At 41.5% G+C, this 16,180-nt stretch overlaps 1 protein-coding gene across 3 annotated transcripts in view; it reads left to right on the top strand.

Moving 5' to 3' along the window:
* Positions 1 to 16,180, top strand: part of gpc5c (glypican 5c) — a 139,414-nt gene that overhangs the window by 86,861 nt on the left and 36,373 nt on the right. For all 3 annotated transcript variants that reach the window (XM_032531535.1, XM_032531534.1, XM_032531533.1), the window contains one exon: positions 11,585 to 11,726. In XM_032531535.1, coding sequence (XP_032387426.1) covers positions 11,585 to 11,726 — 142 coding nt within the window. The remainder of the gene's footprint in view (positions 1 to 11,584; positions 11,727 to 16,180) is intronic.

The raw sequence follows: 16,180 nt of genomic DNA, 5'->3' as shown, positions 1-16,180 counted from the left end.
TCCACTTGAAGAAGATGATGGAGTTGGCCTTCACAGGAGCTCTGCTGCTCTTTGCTGCTGCTGTGGCAACGATACAGCAACAAGTCTCACTGCCCACGGCTCTGTGTCAGCTTGGCAACCAAACTTCATGAATCCAGACTGGAACTTAAGCTTACCATTTTTTTTTTTGTACCATCGTAATTAGATGCGAACCTCATAAAAATCCAGTGAACTGCAACTGTTTTTCCACATCGGGTCATATTCACTCTCCCCGTGGGTTTCTATTCCATGCACACAGTGATTCTTGTCATGTGGAGAAAATATGGGACCTGTTTCTGTTATTGGCACCTAGTTGTGAAAATCCCCTTTCTCAATCTGATATTGTGTGCATTTGTTGAAGTAAAGTAAAACACCATGTTCCAAATGCTCTTGTGTCTTCACATATTTAGTAAACATTACTGAAGGAACAAGGTTTTATTTTTTTTTTCTTCAATAAAGTAAAATATTCCATTTGGGATGATGGGCTACAAAGATGTTCTGAATTAGGGCTTACATTACTTTTTATTCCCCAAGTAAGGAACTATCAACTTTTTATAACTTTTATGACTTTTTTTATTAGCCAGGCGTAAACCCTTGGGCTCATGCATTTGGTCATGTGCGTGTCTGCGTGCATCTCTGTTTGTCGGTCCGCAACTAATTATTTTGTCATGTCATGTTATGACTGTATGTTCAAGGACCTCTCGTGGTGACTCATAAGTTTTGTAAAACCTATTTTGTTCACGGCTCTGTTTTATACCGTCATTGGCTGTTTCAGTAGCAAAAGGCATTTCCTGCAATCTAGGCTAGGCTAAAAACAAGCCTTACCCAGTCTGTTGCGGACCACATTTTATATACCTGATATGTTATGATCAACTAAAGTTAGGCACGATACAAGATGAATCCATTCATGTTTTAATTGTCATGACCATCTTGACTGTAGAGCTGTTATGGGAGGCTGGAAATATGACAGTGGCGCCTACAGCCTCCGCCAGTGTGGTGGTGTGCTGTACATAGAACATTGGGATGGCAGTTTTGACGTGGCGGTATTTCATGGCCTTAACGTTTTCAACTCTTCCTTATTTGGGTTGGGAAAGAGAGACACACCTGGCAGCGATATGCACTCTACTAAGTGCATTTTAGTTTGTGTATGTTGGAGTACATTTCATTTTTAATAATGGAAACATTTTACACACCGGGAATCCCTAACCGTACTCTTTATAAAAAGTGACTACAGTTGCATATAAAGACTGATCTTGCCATTTTAAGCTCAATAATGTACTGTATCACTCAACATCTAATCTGAAATCCGTTTCTTTTTTTTTTCTTTTGTCAAAGTCCAGTTCTGGATTCTTAGATAGTTAGAAAAGTAGGTAAGTTTCATATTCGTCTTGTCCTCTGTCTCACCTGCACTGTGTTGAATTTGTTTGATTAATGCAGCACATGGATTGATGATAACCATAATGATGGACGTTCATGGGGAGCGAGCGGTACCACATCACGGTGGCTCTTCGAACTTTTTGTGCTGCTGCCTCATAAGAGGACTTATGTAGCCTAGTTTGAAGTCTGTTAGACTTCTGCTTCCAAGCAACTCGACAGCAGCAGAAGCCTTCACTGTCTGTTGACCCCTTACATCTCACACAACCGAGTTTTCAGTAGCCTGGTGGCTGTTGGAACATGCTCTTAGAAAACTTCTGATGTCACTCAACCTGTCATACATTTTTTAACAGCAGCTTCATCACTTGCCCGACAAAAGCCAAAGTTTATTCACTCGTACACATTACACAAACACAATCCGCCTCAGTCAGTGCATGACAGGAGTAGGGTGTGACGGTCCAACGCCACAGCGTGTTGTTGTGATTGACTCATGAGGGTTACGTGAGGTCATGGCCAATAAAGTGTCACTAACTTTTGTTGCTTGTACTAGCTTGCAGTGCAGGGGCGTGTGGCTCTGCCATTGTTTAAACAATGTTCAAAGTATTACTCAGACCTCTCGGGTAAATGGGCTTATTTATTTTCAAAAGTACAAGCACATTTTTTCAGATTTCATGGAATTTGTTGGGAAGCAAGGCCGTTGTCTGTAGAAAACACAACCATGTGGCCACTTAAAAATGTTTTTGTGTGATGTAGAGGCAAAGTTTTCCTGCATTCCTTGGTATAAGACAAATCTTTCAGCTTTTGCCCAGGGACATTTCTGCCTAAACAAATAATCAGCCATTTTAAACAGTTCTTTTCAATACTGCTTTTCTTTGCTTCCCTTGAAAATTATGTCAAACCTGCATTTTATAATTGCAACCAAACTTAAATGACCATTGTGTAATTCCACTTCAAGGGGTCTTGGAAAATATCATTGTATACTGCATAGGAGTTTGGTTTGTGTAGCTCTGGCAGTCGTGCATGGGGTCATTGAGTGAGTGTGTCCACGCATATGTTCATAGATTTGTTTTTTTAAATGGATTGTTTTGCCTGAGCTAGTATTTTGTCTAGAGAGGATAACTGCATTAAGTCTGTATGTTCTAGTGTGAGGTGCCTGCCTTGTCCACACATCCCTGACCACCAGTGATCTGTTGAGAATTAAAACCTTGACATCTAAAAGTCAACAAGGTAAAACATCTGGCTGTCAACTTTGGATGAAGGGTTTTTATTGGCTTTATCTCAAACCATGCAAAATGACAACAGTAAAAAAGTACTTGGCTAACTGTGTTGGTACGCCTTTGCTTTTAAATTCCCCTCTGAATCACTTTCATTTTCAGTGTTGTTCATGGCAATGCAGACATTTGCTGTAGTCCAGACTCTGACAGCTACCATTAGTGTCCAGTCCAAAAGTAGCTTTGTCAGACAGTTAACACCACACACACACACACACACACACACACACACACACATATACATATATACAATAATTAAGAACGGTCTCAAAACTTGTTGGCCTTAACATGCACTATTAATCCACACAAACAATATGTCATATCTGTTCCAGAATCAGGGCAGCAATCTGCAGTTACTTTTGTTTGCAGTCTGTCACTCTTCCTAGAAGTCTCCATCTTTGTCTGTTACTGTATTTCTTCTCTCTCTCGCTCTTTTTCTCTCTCCCTCCCTCCCTGCCACGCTCCCATTTGGGAAATACATTCTTTTTCTCCTTTAGCTGCCTTTTCTTGGTCGGGCAATCTGAAATGCAAAGTGAATTGCAGCTTTTTCCTCTAAAGCCAGAACTATACTCACCTACATACAGTAAATGCTTACTCTCGGCTGATTTTGGCTTTTACACAAAAGCATCATGCGCCTGTTATGTATGTGACAGAATGGAGAGAATTTTAATTTAAAAATTTGGTTTTAGGACTTCTGCAGACTTTTAGAGATTACCACTGTCACTTTTTCCTTTAGTCTCTTCCAGGTTTTTCTTCCCCTCTCCTTTCCTCTGTCCACTGTTTTACCACAACTGCCCTCAATGAGGTGATACTGTTTCAAATTGTCAGGGAAGATAGAGAGCACTTGTCTCAATGTGGGCATACAAAGGTTATGACTTATGATTTTGATTCACTAGTTTGACAGTAGTATCCCACATAATACGCATGCACAGATGGATGCACACACACACACACACTACACAACACCACCTTAATCATATGACTATTATATATATAATATATATATATATATATTAATATATATATATATATATAATGTATATACCCATACCTGGTGAGCTCATTTCACATTTATACATTTCATAATCATATGTTCAGTTTCCACATGAAATGGAATGTGTATCCAAAGTAGCTTCCTAGTTAACACACACGCACACACACCACACACACACACACACACACACAAACACACTTTTTCCACCCTTGTTCTTCCAAGTACCTTCAAAGGTGATTGGTTGTTCCTGGCAGTAAAGATTTTAGATGCACCCAAATACATACAGGAATTCAGCCCTTGATGCTCTCAAAATCATCCTCTGATCTAGGAATGCTTTTGAAACTAAAGAGAGAGGACAATGAGTTGGCAGTGTGAGAGAAGAACTAGAAAATATTGCATGATTTGGGATTTTGTTCAAAGCCCTATGGGAATACCTGATTTGTCTTTGGGTGCCATGGTAATTCCGAGGCAAGCTTGAAGGATAAAAGCTGGCATCTTGTTTTTTTCGTCCCCTCCACCTTACGCCTCACTTGTTTGCACAACTAAAATCTCTGTCTTCCTGTCTGAATATTACTCATTTTTTAGTTGTTTACTCTAAATCTCTCACCCGTTTTGCCTCTCGTTTCCTCCTTTTCTCTGTTTGTGGCTTATCTGTCCGTCTTTCTCCTCAATCCACCATCACTATCTGTTTGTTTTACTTGGCACGTGCCGATTCAAATCAGCTAGATGTACCAAAGTCGCAACACTCCCTGCTCACTTTTCTTGATGCTGTCCTCGTATTGTTAGTCATTATAAACGTAAAATTCGTACTAAATCTAAAAAAAAAATGCGCTTTGTACTGCAATGTCCATTAACATTGTCATTTCATCTTGAAATATATAACATATAAAATATAACATTGAAATAATGGTCTATAAATGAAGAAATGTTCAAATCATCTAAAATGTCAGATTTCTGTGCTTGACTCTCAGCAGTGATGACAACTGGCTTCACTTTAAGCTTGCTGTTTAAGCAAGAACAAATTACACTACTACTACTTACATGTAACAGCACTGGGTTCTAACGAAGGATGAAAATCGTTTTAGAGGAAGTAGATTAGACAGGTACGTTCCAGTTCACCAGGGTGCATCATATAGAGAGTCAAAAGTCACGCCCTTCTACTTCTGGTCCATGGGACTTGTCTTTAGAAAAAAATCAACGGGAGTGGACGGGGAGAGGAAAATTATTTTAAGATCCCATTTGAATTGAGCCATGGATTACAAATATGATGTTCGTCAATTTAAAAGATAATTTTTAATCCAAAGAACGTCTCAGTTTATTGTTAAACTGTTGAAGTATAAGACTGTGAAAATAGGTAATTAGAAAGACCACACACTTCAGTGTTGCATGGATGCCGTCTCGCTGAAGGTACGATGTCTCCGTGGATGTAACCTTACTCAAATGAGCAAAGGATCTTGTCTGCTCAAAACACTTTACTGGATAAAAACCATCAGTTAACAAAATGTTACATGTGTTGAGGGACAAAACTAAGTGAGCTAGCTAGCAAGCAAGTTGTGTAGTGCAGTAAATTGTGTGAGACGAGAGATGTAGTTCACTAAGCGGTTTAACACAAAACTAGGTGGTACTGTGACAAACCTACGGCTAACCTAAGGTTGAAAAATTATCTTTTAAATTGACTAACAACCTATTTGTAATCCATGGCTCAATTCAAACGGAATCAAAAAAATAATTTGCCTCTCCCCGTTCACTACTGTTCAAGAGGTCCACTGGAAGGGGCGTGACTTAGGCTCTCTATTTTACCCTTCAACTAACATGTAGTTCAATCCAGTTTTATAAGTAGCTATACCACTGTAAATTTAAATCAAGCTTAACCTTGTGTTTATTTTTATTTTAAAGCATGAACAGCAAAGCTTGATCTAATGCAACAGCCGTGTGATAGGCAGCGTTGTTTTACATGTCAGAGAGAGAAGAAGGCCGAGTCGTGTGAGTACAAAGACATCTGTCCCTGTAGGGTTAAAGGCACAGTAGATTTCTGCTTTGTAGGTTACATAAAGACTGCTGCTATTGAAATATGCTGCCCACTTGCTCAGATTTTCCATATGGTACACTGTGACAGATCAGGAGGATGTGTCTGAGGAAGTTTTTTTTTTTTTTTTTTTTTTTTGACGGAATAAATGGACCATCCTTTGCAGTGGTAAACGTACTGCGGTGTGTCCAATGAGTCATCCAATGCTAGAAAATATTGCTTTCAGACTTTAATTATCATTATTTGAAATTAATTTGCACAGCTTAGCATATTATGTGTGTTTCGCTTCGGCTCTAAAAAAAGACAGAAAACTCCAGAGCTGGTCCTCAGTCCGTCAGAAAGCAGATAGGGAGAGAGAGAGAATATCCACCTCTCATTGTTATGCACACAACAGTCTTTAAGAACTCATTTTGGAATATTGTGTATCTCACTTCCTTTAGATCCTAGGACAAATTAGATTTGTTCAGTTGGAATAACACAATGAACTTCCCTCTCTATTGAAACAGAAACGTCTGGCTGTTTTGAACGTCAGTTGTCCTGACAGTCAACATAAACTTAATTGGACAGCAGCCAACAAACCATTCTACAATGGCTCGACTTAAAGTATTCGGCACCGTGTCGGGTCTCGGCGTGCGGCCGTGGGGAAAATAAACAAATAAATTTGGGAACTTGCATGCTGTTTTATATTTTTGAGTCCGTTGATTTCACCTAACCAATCATATGAGAGGAACGCAACTCTAGCTAACGCAGAGCTTAAAGTTGTTGGGTCTGGTGCCGGATTTCTGGGTATGACTATTTTAGAAAAATAAATTATGGAAAAAGTCCACATGGGCTTTGTTTTTGATGCGCTGGGTTTAACCAATCATCGAACTTCCACATACCAATGAAACGATTTCTAGCCAATCAGATGCAAAGTAGGGCAGGTCCTTGCCAAAAAAGCGAGAGTGCGGTGTGTGGTCTCCGTGGTAACGCGGCTATAAAAATGTAGATGCAGCTTTAGTTGAAAACTGAGTTAAAAACAAATGGCACTGAGCATGAATAGAGGACAAGAGGAAATGGGTGGAGACGGGAAACCGTTTAGCATTTGGTGCCTCAAACTGAGCACCCGGCTGCAGCGTATGTGCTCTTGATTTAATATGTGGTTGGAAGAAGTAAAAATGTATCCAAAATTTTTACTTAAAAATGATGACTTTTATTATTGTGTAATGTAGGAAGGACTTTAACTGTTGTAATGAGTGTGTATCGAAGCATTACACTGTGGACCCCCTCCAAAAAAGTTTCAGGCTCAGGATTTTTTTCACTTTAATCCCTGGGTTTCCACAGCAACAAAGCCCTAATTGATTCCTTCTCCAATTAACATGCTTTAAGGGCAGCTGGGCCAAGCAGCATTGTGTTAAATATCCCCTGAACTGCATGGGTGTTAGCTTTATACTGTAATGGTTATCAGGATGGTGTTGGTAGACAACATTGCTGTTCAGCAGAGCATTTCCTCTTAAAGTTATTGAATGTTCATTGCGTTTATTTAGTTGCTTTCCATAATCAAAAAAAGTTAATGGATTTGTCATGGATACTGTCCAGAGCCAAGATCTTTTGCTGGCTGTCTATCATCCATTATCACTTATCTTTCCCTTGCAAGCTTCTGCTAACATATTTGGATTAATGCAGAGGCTGGATGATTACATCCTAGCTTACGTTTTTGCACATAAATGACTGTACTTCTTCCTGTAATTCACAGCAACAAAATAGTGTCCTTGAAGTGTAATGAGACCTAAAAGTTCCACACAGTAGTGTTAACGGCTGAGGTAGGAAATAGAATTTTCACAGTGCCACCTCCAAACAGGCACAACAAGTACAAAAAAAAGAACTGTCAGTAGGTTGCAATGTCAGCCAATCCATAACTATAAAATACGCTACTGTAACCAGCATGTAATATTGTTCACAGGTAGGTTAGGTACAAGAGTAATCCTCTTGTACCTAACTGTACATCTATGAGAACTGAGCCATTCAGCTATAGTTAATGGCTTTCACTCTTGCGGTAAGCATAAATGACATGTTTTAGCTGCTTCCACTAAAGGGCCCACTCCAGTTTCATGGAGCCCGGCCTTGTATTATGGTTGTACATGACTCATTTCACTTTAGCACTCATTTCACTCACTCACTCAGGCCTGAGGGAGAGGGGGATCATGAACATTAAGTAAAAATGGAATGCACAACCAATGTAATGAGTTACACTATCGAAAAGTACCTGTAATGTCAAGATCCGCCTGGTCTGCTCTTCCACTCTCCTTTACAGAGAATGGGAATCACTGCTCTTGCAGGAATGACAGAAAGAATACCTATATATTAGTTATTGCTCTTCTGATGACGTTGACAACAGTTGAGCTGTCACAGAATTACTGCTGACATTCAAAAAGGTATACATCAACATCATGATTGAGTGGATTCGCTTAATATTTGTACTACAGTACCTGTTAACTTCCTAATATGTGTGAGTGACACATATAAAGACACAACAAGACGTCACACTAATGGGCCATTTCACTGACACTCCCACACTGCCGCACCACCCTGCAACAGATTGCCGGATCGCTGTTTCCCGGTCTGAACGCAACATAAAGTTCACCATTGATGTCAGTTGTGTTAAGTGACAGACAGTCTAGTGTCAATGGCAAGGAAATTATATTTTATTCAATTCAATTTTATTTATAGTATCAATTCATAACAAGAGTTATCTTGAGACACTTTACAGATAGAGGAGGTCTAGACCATAATCCTTAATTTACAAGGACCCAACAGTTCTTGTGGTTCCCTCCAGAGCAAGCAACAGTGGCGAGGAAAAACTCCTGTTTATTTTTTAAATTTTAATCTGTTTATTAATCCCCAATGGGGAAATTACAATTTACACTCTGTGTCCACTTGTTAATTCAATTCAATTTCAATTCAATTTTATATATAGTATAAATTCATAAAAAGATTATCTCAAGACACTTTACAGATAGATTTGTCTAGACCACACTCCAGAATTACAGGACCAAACAGTTTTTAGTAGTTTCCTCCAGGAAAGAAACCCAGTGCACAGTGGGAGGAAAACTTCCTTTTAGGCAGAAACCTCGGACAGACCCAGGTTTGGTAGGCGGTGTCTGACGGGCAGTTGGGGTTAGTGGAAATAACAAAAAAGTAGTTGTTACCACAGTCCTGAACTACCACACAAGATCTATACTGCACTAATAGAAATCACGTGAGTGGGCTGCCAGCCGAACCAGCGCCCTGAGGGGTGGGGGGGTACGGTGCATTGCCAACAGCACCTGACGTGCCCAGGAGGTGCAGTGGCATCTCTCAGCCCCAATCCACACTCCCTTCTTTTTGGTCCATCGGGGACTTGAACCGTGACCCTCCGGTTCCCAACCCAACTCCCTATGGACGGAGCTACTGCCACCCCCTTTGTAGTAGTTCATGGCCTAATATGGCACTGTGAGGCATTACAAGGCACAGCAGGACGTAGCAGGGCACCGCAGAGCGTAGCAGGATGTAACATGGCATCGCAGGATGTGTAGTGGGACCATGGTGACAGCTGCAAACCTTTGATTTGATTTGACTCTGATTTGACTCTGATTTTGGAGCCTCCCTGATCCAAGGAAACATGCTGGGCGAAAAAGAACACAAGGACTCTGGGGAATAACTCCCCAGAGCTAGGTCAGTAACAAGCATTTCTGGGACATGGATGCACATAAATGGAAAGACAGAGGAGAGAGGAGCTCAGTGTGTCATAGGAAGTCCCCCAGATGTCTAAAACTATTACAGCATAACTAAGAGACAGGGTAAAGAGAGGAGCCGGGTCGGGCTGCACTGCCCTGCCTCTAGTTTTATTATGTTATTGATTATCTGATAGATAAATCTGACAACTATGACGAGAAGCAGGTATATCATCCCTCAACACCCCAAAGCCCACCCTCTCAACGTGTGTTCAGTAGTTGTTCCCTCCAAATGAAGGTCAGCTGTGCACCAGGATTGATCTTGTCAGCTTTCTTATGAATGTTTAATTAATTAATACAACCTAAAGGACGGTCAAAATTAGCAAGTTTGAACATTTATGTGTCTCTGTGTTCTACAAATCTGGTATTCATGCCACTTTCTTACCTTCATACTCCAAAGGGTCATTTGTTGTTGTGTCAGGAGAGTTTTCTGTCAGACATGGTGTGATGGAACAAAGACCACCTTGATGATGGTGGACAGCAGGAAGAACCAGCAGGTTGTCTAATTAGTTGACCCCATGCTGAGAAGGAGGAACATGATAAGGAGCAGTGTTTCTCGCTGCAGGCTGAGAACGTCTTCATCCAGAACTGTGTCACAGTACGGCGTGATATGGTTAGGTCCAGGTGTTGATTACAGTTAGATGCAGGAGTGAACTGAAAATACACATGACCTTGATGCAGATGTTTGACATTCTAACTGCCATACAAATAAACCAAACACCTAAAAGATCACTATGGTTATAGTAATTCATTTGGTTTCTTGTACCAAGTGCAGTATTTAACGTAAAACAGCATTTATAGGGATTGTAATGTCAGAGCATGATGAGGGACACAGGAGACATAAGGTTCATAATGTCCCACTGGGAAACTCTTTTGCTTATTGGTTACAACATCTGTAACTTGCTTTGCAATAGTATTTCACATAAGCCTTTTAGTTGCCTCTGTTACATGTGAGTAGAGGCCTAGGCTACATCCAAACTACTACGCCCCTAAAACAGAGACATTTGGAAACGCTGCTGATTCCGGTTTAGTTTGAAATGTCCGGGGTTGCATTGTAGTCTGGACAGGCAGAAACGGAAACATTTGGAAACTATGACGCAGACACCTGTCCCCTTGCGACGTGTCCTTCCCTGATTTGTCATGTGACCCTCTTTCAGAGGAAAACAGACGTCATTTCGACTACCTTTGGTAAATTCAACATGGATAACAGATTACAGTCGTTTCTGACCTTGTTGTCAATGTAAGCAGCTGTTGTGCTGTTAAATGCTGCATTTTATAATGCTCCTACTGCTTACAAGGAAAGCTATAACTTGAGTCATTTGTGTCAATTACCGTGTCCAGTGGAGTTATAGGTGTTGTTCCACATTTTTACATCCCTTTAGAGAATTGCATTTACAAGGAAAACTAAAGATTTTTAAATCAAAGTACAATTTAACAACAATAAAGTCTTCTTTGTCGTGTTCTTCAATGATGATAAATTATATAAAATCATCAATGTTTAATCAGTAGTAGGAGCTTTTCATGTGCCAAACCCATAGACAGTTAAAGAAATGGACAAACAGATTCCGTTGCTCTGGACGGAGACCAGTGAAGGATGTTAGAAGCACTTTTCTGGTGATGGCTGAACATTACAGCCTCCAACTGAGCTTGAAGATGTAGATGTGACTAAAATGCTACTTAAAATTAGTAATCAAACCTAAACAGCTAATGTTAAGTAAAAAATGCCTATACAAGCTTATCCTGTACTGTTCAGTGATTCCTCTACTGTGCGACAGTAAGTCGCGTGGTTAACCTTATTTGTGAGGTATAAGGTAGTGTTTCTTTAGAAATAAACAATGGACAAATGTAAAGTGACATCAAAATGAATGGCAGTCAATGGAATGCTAACTACAGGTGATGGCTTGTTAGCATCAAAATGGTTCCATAGGAGCTACGCTTTATAAAGGCAGGCTTACCACCTTGGCCAAACAGCTCGTGAGGACAGAGATTGTTTCAGTTTTGAAACGCCGGTTTAAGATGAAAACGTAGTAGTGTGCATGAAGCTTGACCTCATATATATGAGAATCAGGTTTGCTTGTACGCATAGTGGAATGGATTTTCTACATAAACCAGTGTGTGATAAGCATTGTGTTCTGTGTTTGTGGTTCAGGAGACCCAGGAGACGTTTCCAAAACTGGGCCAGATGGATGCCTGGGATGAACTGGGCAGTGGGGAAACAGAGGAGAGCAGCACCACAGACTGTGATGATGAAGATGGATGCCAAGCCTCAGGAGATGGTCAAGACCAGACGTGTAAGTAATACATACCCATGTCTACATGCATAAACTCTTACATATACACACAAATCCTCTTTCCTCTGTTTATTGATCACTATCATTGGCAAAAGTAATAGGTTTCATTTACTTGGCATGTAAGAACCCTACTCCTAATCACTCTCATTCCACATGACGTCAACTCCAATTTTTGTGAGGATTTATAATAGCTCTGTCATAACCTTAATTGCGCTCTACCTTTAATCACCTGATTTTTTTGCGTTATATAACTATCTGACAAGGCGGTGTCCTTTCTCTCTTTTGTGTACCACAATGAGCCTTGAATTATTTTCATCTTCTGCATGACAAACACAAACTCACCATCAGCCGTCCTCACATGCTGTGTCAAATAGAGGCTACAGCAAATGTGGTAGCACAGGAGGTTCCTCAGATCCTGAGACAACAAGCCAGTTTTGTTCAGTGGGCACACACACACACACGCTCACACACGCTCACACACACACACACACACACACACACACACACACACACACATACAAACATGCATGACAGTGAGGAGCTGTTGGGGCTTGTGTTGGCTTTGATGAGAATCATTTGATCTCCTGTAGACTCTTCTTGTTAATCATCCCTCATTATCATGTTGTTTTTTTTTCACCTGAACATTTAAACAAAGGAGTCAGATGAGAAGCATTGTCTGTTAGCATGGAGGGAGTAGAGAGGAACATGGTGGACCAAAAATGCACTTATCCATGCATGCTGGAAAAAAGGCCACCCGGAGACTGTGCACTGATTCTTGCAAGCAAGCAGACAGGCAAACACAATGAAGACAGGCCCGGTGAAACTGAGCCTCTTTGGCTTCCCTAATTCTTGTGCTTCAGAAATGCCAGATGCTGATTCAGCAGTCTCTTCATGCGTAACATGTACCATGTTTACTCAGCTCAATGCGAATGCACATAAGCATGGTTTGCACAGAGGGCTAACTACGTACATTAACAGGTGCCCCAAGATGAGTACACAAATTATATACAATCGGCTTAGGCTATTTCAAATTTGGGCCGAGGACCTTTGTTGCACTTCAATCCTCCTCCTTTTCCCTTTTTTGCCTCTCAACTCTCTGCAAACATGTCCCCAAAAGATCCTTTAAAAAGTTCCAAAAGTAAAAGTAATTTCAAATACCACCAACCTATTTAACTGTATTGAGTTACTTGGGTCGCAGCATAGTCCATTTTTGCCACATTATTTACTGTAAATGTTGTTTAGACAACTGTCAAACAAAACATTTGGGCTTTTTCTTCAAACATTTCAGAAATTTGCCCCATTGTGAGTATCACTACCTAGACACAAAAGGCATTAGTGTATGTCAGCCTCTCTTTGGCCACCATGAGGTCAACACTGAAATCACTTTTTGGCCTATACATATTCGACACTTTAAAAACACAGTAAATTGTGGCTAGTTTGGCTCAGTGGTAGAGCAGGCACACATGTACTGAGAGGTTTACGCCTCGACGCAGAAGTCCATTTGTCGATTTCATGCATGTCTTCCCCCTCTCTCACCCCTTTCTCACCTAACTGTCCTGTCAAAAATTAAAGGTAGAATGGCCCAAAAAATTATCTTTAAAAAAAAAGACACATTGAAATAAACAATTCCCAAGTTCTAATCTTGTGTCCCTGTGTCAAGTATTAATTTCACTTGTAACATGCTAAATATGTGTCAAAGATATTAAATTATCCTTATCCACCTCCTGATGGACTATCAGTGCAGGAGAGGCAGAGATATATGGAGTCCAATTCCTCCACAGCGCTGCGGAGGAGGGTCTGGCTAGTCCACACAGAATTCCGGGTTGGGAGAAAAACATGCTCTGGTTTATTGGCATTTCTTTAATCCAATCACAATCCTCTTGAGCGGGGCTAAGCGCTGGACAGAGCCCTGGTGCCGCTGCAAAATATTGCCTCAGGAAGGAACTTGTTTTGATCGAACATGCGTTTGTTTAATGGTTGTTTTAGTCCAGCAACAGAAAACTCAGATTGGACAGATAGTCTCGGTAGCTGTCTGGATTTACCCTGCAGAGATCTGAGGAGCAGTTAACCACAGTCTTCAGAAATCTACCGGAATTTGAAATGGCAACTCAAAGAAAGCAAAAGGTAACGGACATTCGGCCAAAAAGAGTGCATCGGCAGCAAAGGACCTATCCTGGAAGTGGAACATCATGGACATAGACTAGGAGGCCAACAATCCTCTCTTGCTCTGTATCTATAGCCACTGCAGTATACTGTACGTATGTGCAAAATAATACTCACAAGGCATTAGGGCTCATTGGCATACAACAGATGACTATGGCCACTGTGGCTTAGTGTTCTGTTGGCACGTCATAAAACGTCTGGTCTAGTTTTACCAAAGGGTAGCGAGAATGCTATCCACACCACAATGCAGCTAATAGACGAATCAATAGCCATTACATTCCTAGTTACACACAGCTCTGAACAGGTCCTTTCTGCCCTGCTGCTTGTTGATATGTGGATAAAACATGCCAGCCTTTCTAAGAGCTCTGACGGCAGCAGCAGTAGCCCAACAGCAGGGGATCATCAATCAAAACCACTGTCTGAGATTTACAGAACAACACCCATTAGTCCGTCCGCAAAGTATAAATCCATATCCCAGTGAGCCCTGTTGCCAGTACAAGTGTCCTTTAGCTTTCAAAAAATACTTCCATTTAGTAACAAAATCATATCTATGAAGACAAATTACAGCATTGGCACTAGTATTAAACAGCATTGACTAATGCCATGACATAGGCAACACTTTTTTGGCGCATCCTTCATTTACACCAGCCAAGCATGGCTTTTTTAACTCGGTTTGTGGGTATGTTTAGCTATTAGGCAATTTTCAAAACTTTCAGATAGACAACAACTTTGGTACTAAGCATGCTTTAACTCTGTTTTTTATTCACACACGGTACTCAGGCAATCCCTTGTAGCTCTCTAAAGTGACTATTTTTAGATCTAGTTCTTTTTGTAAACTGTTAGTATTTTTAAACACTTTTAAAAGTTGGCATCCCAATGCACTATTGACAAACATCAGCTTTGGTAACTGTCATGAATTGTAGGGGTAGGATGCATAATTTACCCTCCACCTCAGTCTGCCCTAGTTTGCCTCTGTGTAGCTGTGGCAGAGCTCCCAAGGTCCATGTTAAAAGGGGGCATGACCACCCACTGTTATGCTAAGAGAGACGTCATTACCAAGCTAATGAACAGCGCTAATCTCCCGAGAACAGACTCACTGTCTCTATCTGCACTCAGATGTGATGGAACTCCTGCAAGTCCTACTTAGGAGATAGGTTGCATGCGTATAGCCTCCTGCATACTAAAATCATTTTTAACTATGCAGATACAGATGCTTCTACAGTACATACTGTGATATCATGAGAGGCTACACGGCTCTCGGCGGGACAGTTCAGCAGTGCAAGGACACAAAGTTAGAGGGTAACAAAGGTTTTTAATAATGTTCTTGGGAATTAACAAAAACGATAAGTCAAGTTCAAAAAGGTAACTCAGTATGAGGTTGCTCTTGCAACAGTCCAAACTTAAACAATGTCTCTTCAAACCAAAAATCATAGACCTGATTCCCTCAGGTAAATCTCTTCTTGAAAAACAAGTCTTCAGCTTACTTTTAGACAGCGTCGCAGCCCGTGGCCTATCTGTCGGTAAGAACTCCAGTCTTCAGGTAAGTATTCCAGTCTTTTAGTCCTTCCCATGGAAAGTGCCGCTTCGATCATCTGTTGTTCCTCTGAGAGCACAACTTGAGCTTGTCTCCCAAACAACACCCCTCACCAACTGTGTCTCTGGGCTTTAAGCTGCCCTTCAGCTCATCAGGCCCTGATTGGTCTCAGGTGTGTTGGGATGCCGTGTGCTTGAGGGGTGGAGTTCCCAACTCCACCAGCAGATGGTGCCAAAACTGCCCGTGACTGCAGCCATCTCAGGGGTACGTAGCGGCCCTCCAGAACGCAGCCTCTCGTGACATCACACATCCCCCCCCTCGAGACCGACGTCCTCGTCGGGGTGAAGGAGGCGAAGAAGGCGTCGCGCCGGGAAAGGGCATCCGCGTTGCCGTGGCTCTTGCCCGCCCTGTGCACAACAGAGAAGTTAAACGCCTGCAGGCTCAAGAACCATCTGGTAACCCTACTGTTAGTCTCCCTGTTCCTGGCCATCCACTGTAGAGGGGCATGGTCGGACACCACCGTAAACCGTCGTCCCAGGAGGTAGAACCGCAGGGATTCCAGGGCCCAGGTTACCGCGAGGCACTCCTTCTCCACAGTGGAATAGTTCTTCTCCCTTGGCAGTAGCTTCCTGCTGAGGTAGAGAACGGGATGTTCCTCACCGTTATGCGCCTGGGCAAGAACAGCCCCCAGACCCACCTCCGAAGCATCCGCCTGGACAATGAAGTCCTTCTCGAAGTCCGGCGCCACCAGGATTGG

This window comes from Etheostoma spectabile, chromosome 12, assembly GCF_008692095.1.
Source record: "Etheostoma spectabile isolate EspeVRDwgs_2016 chromosome 12, UIUC_Espe_1.0, whole genome shotgun sequence".
Classification (NCBI taxonomy): domain Eukaryota; kingdom Metazoa; phylum Chordata; class Actinopteri; order Perciformes; family Percidae; genus Etheostoma; species Etheostoma spectabile.
This window is presented reverse-complemented; position numbering and strand designations above follow the sequence as displayed.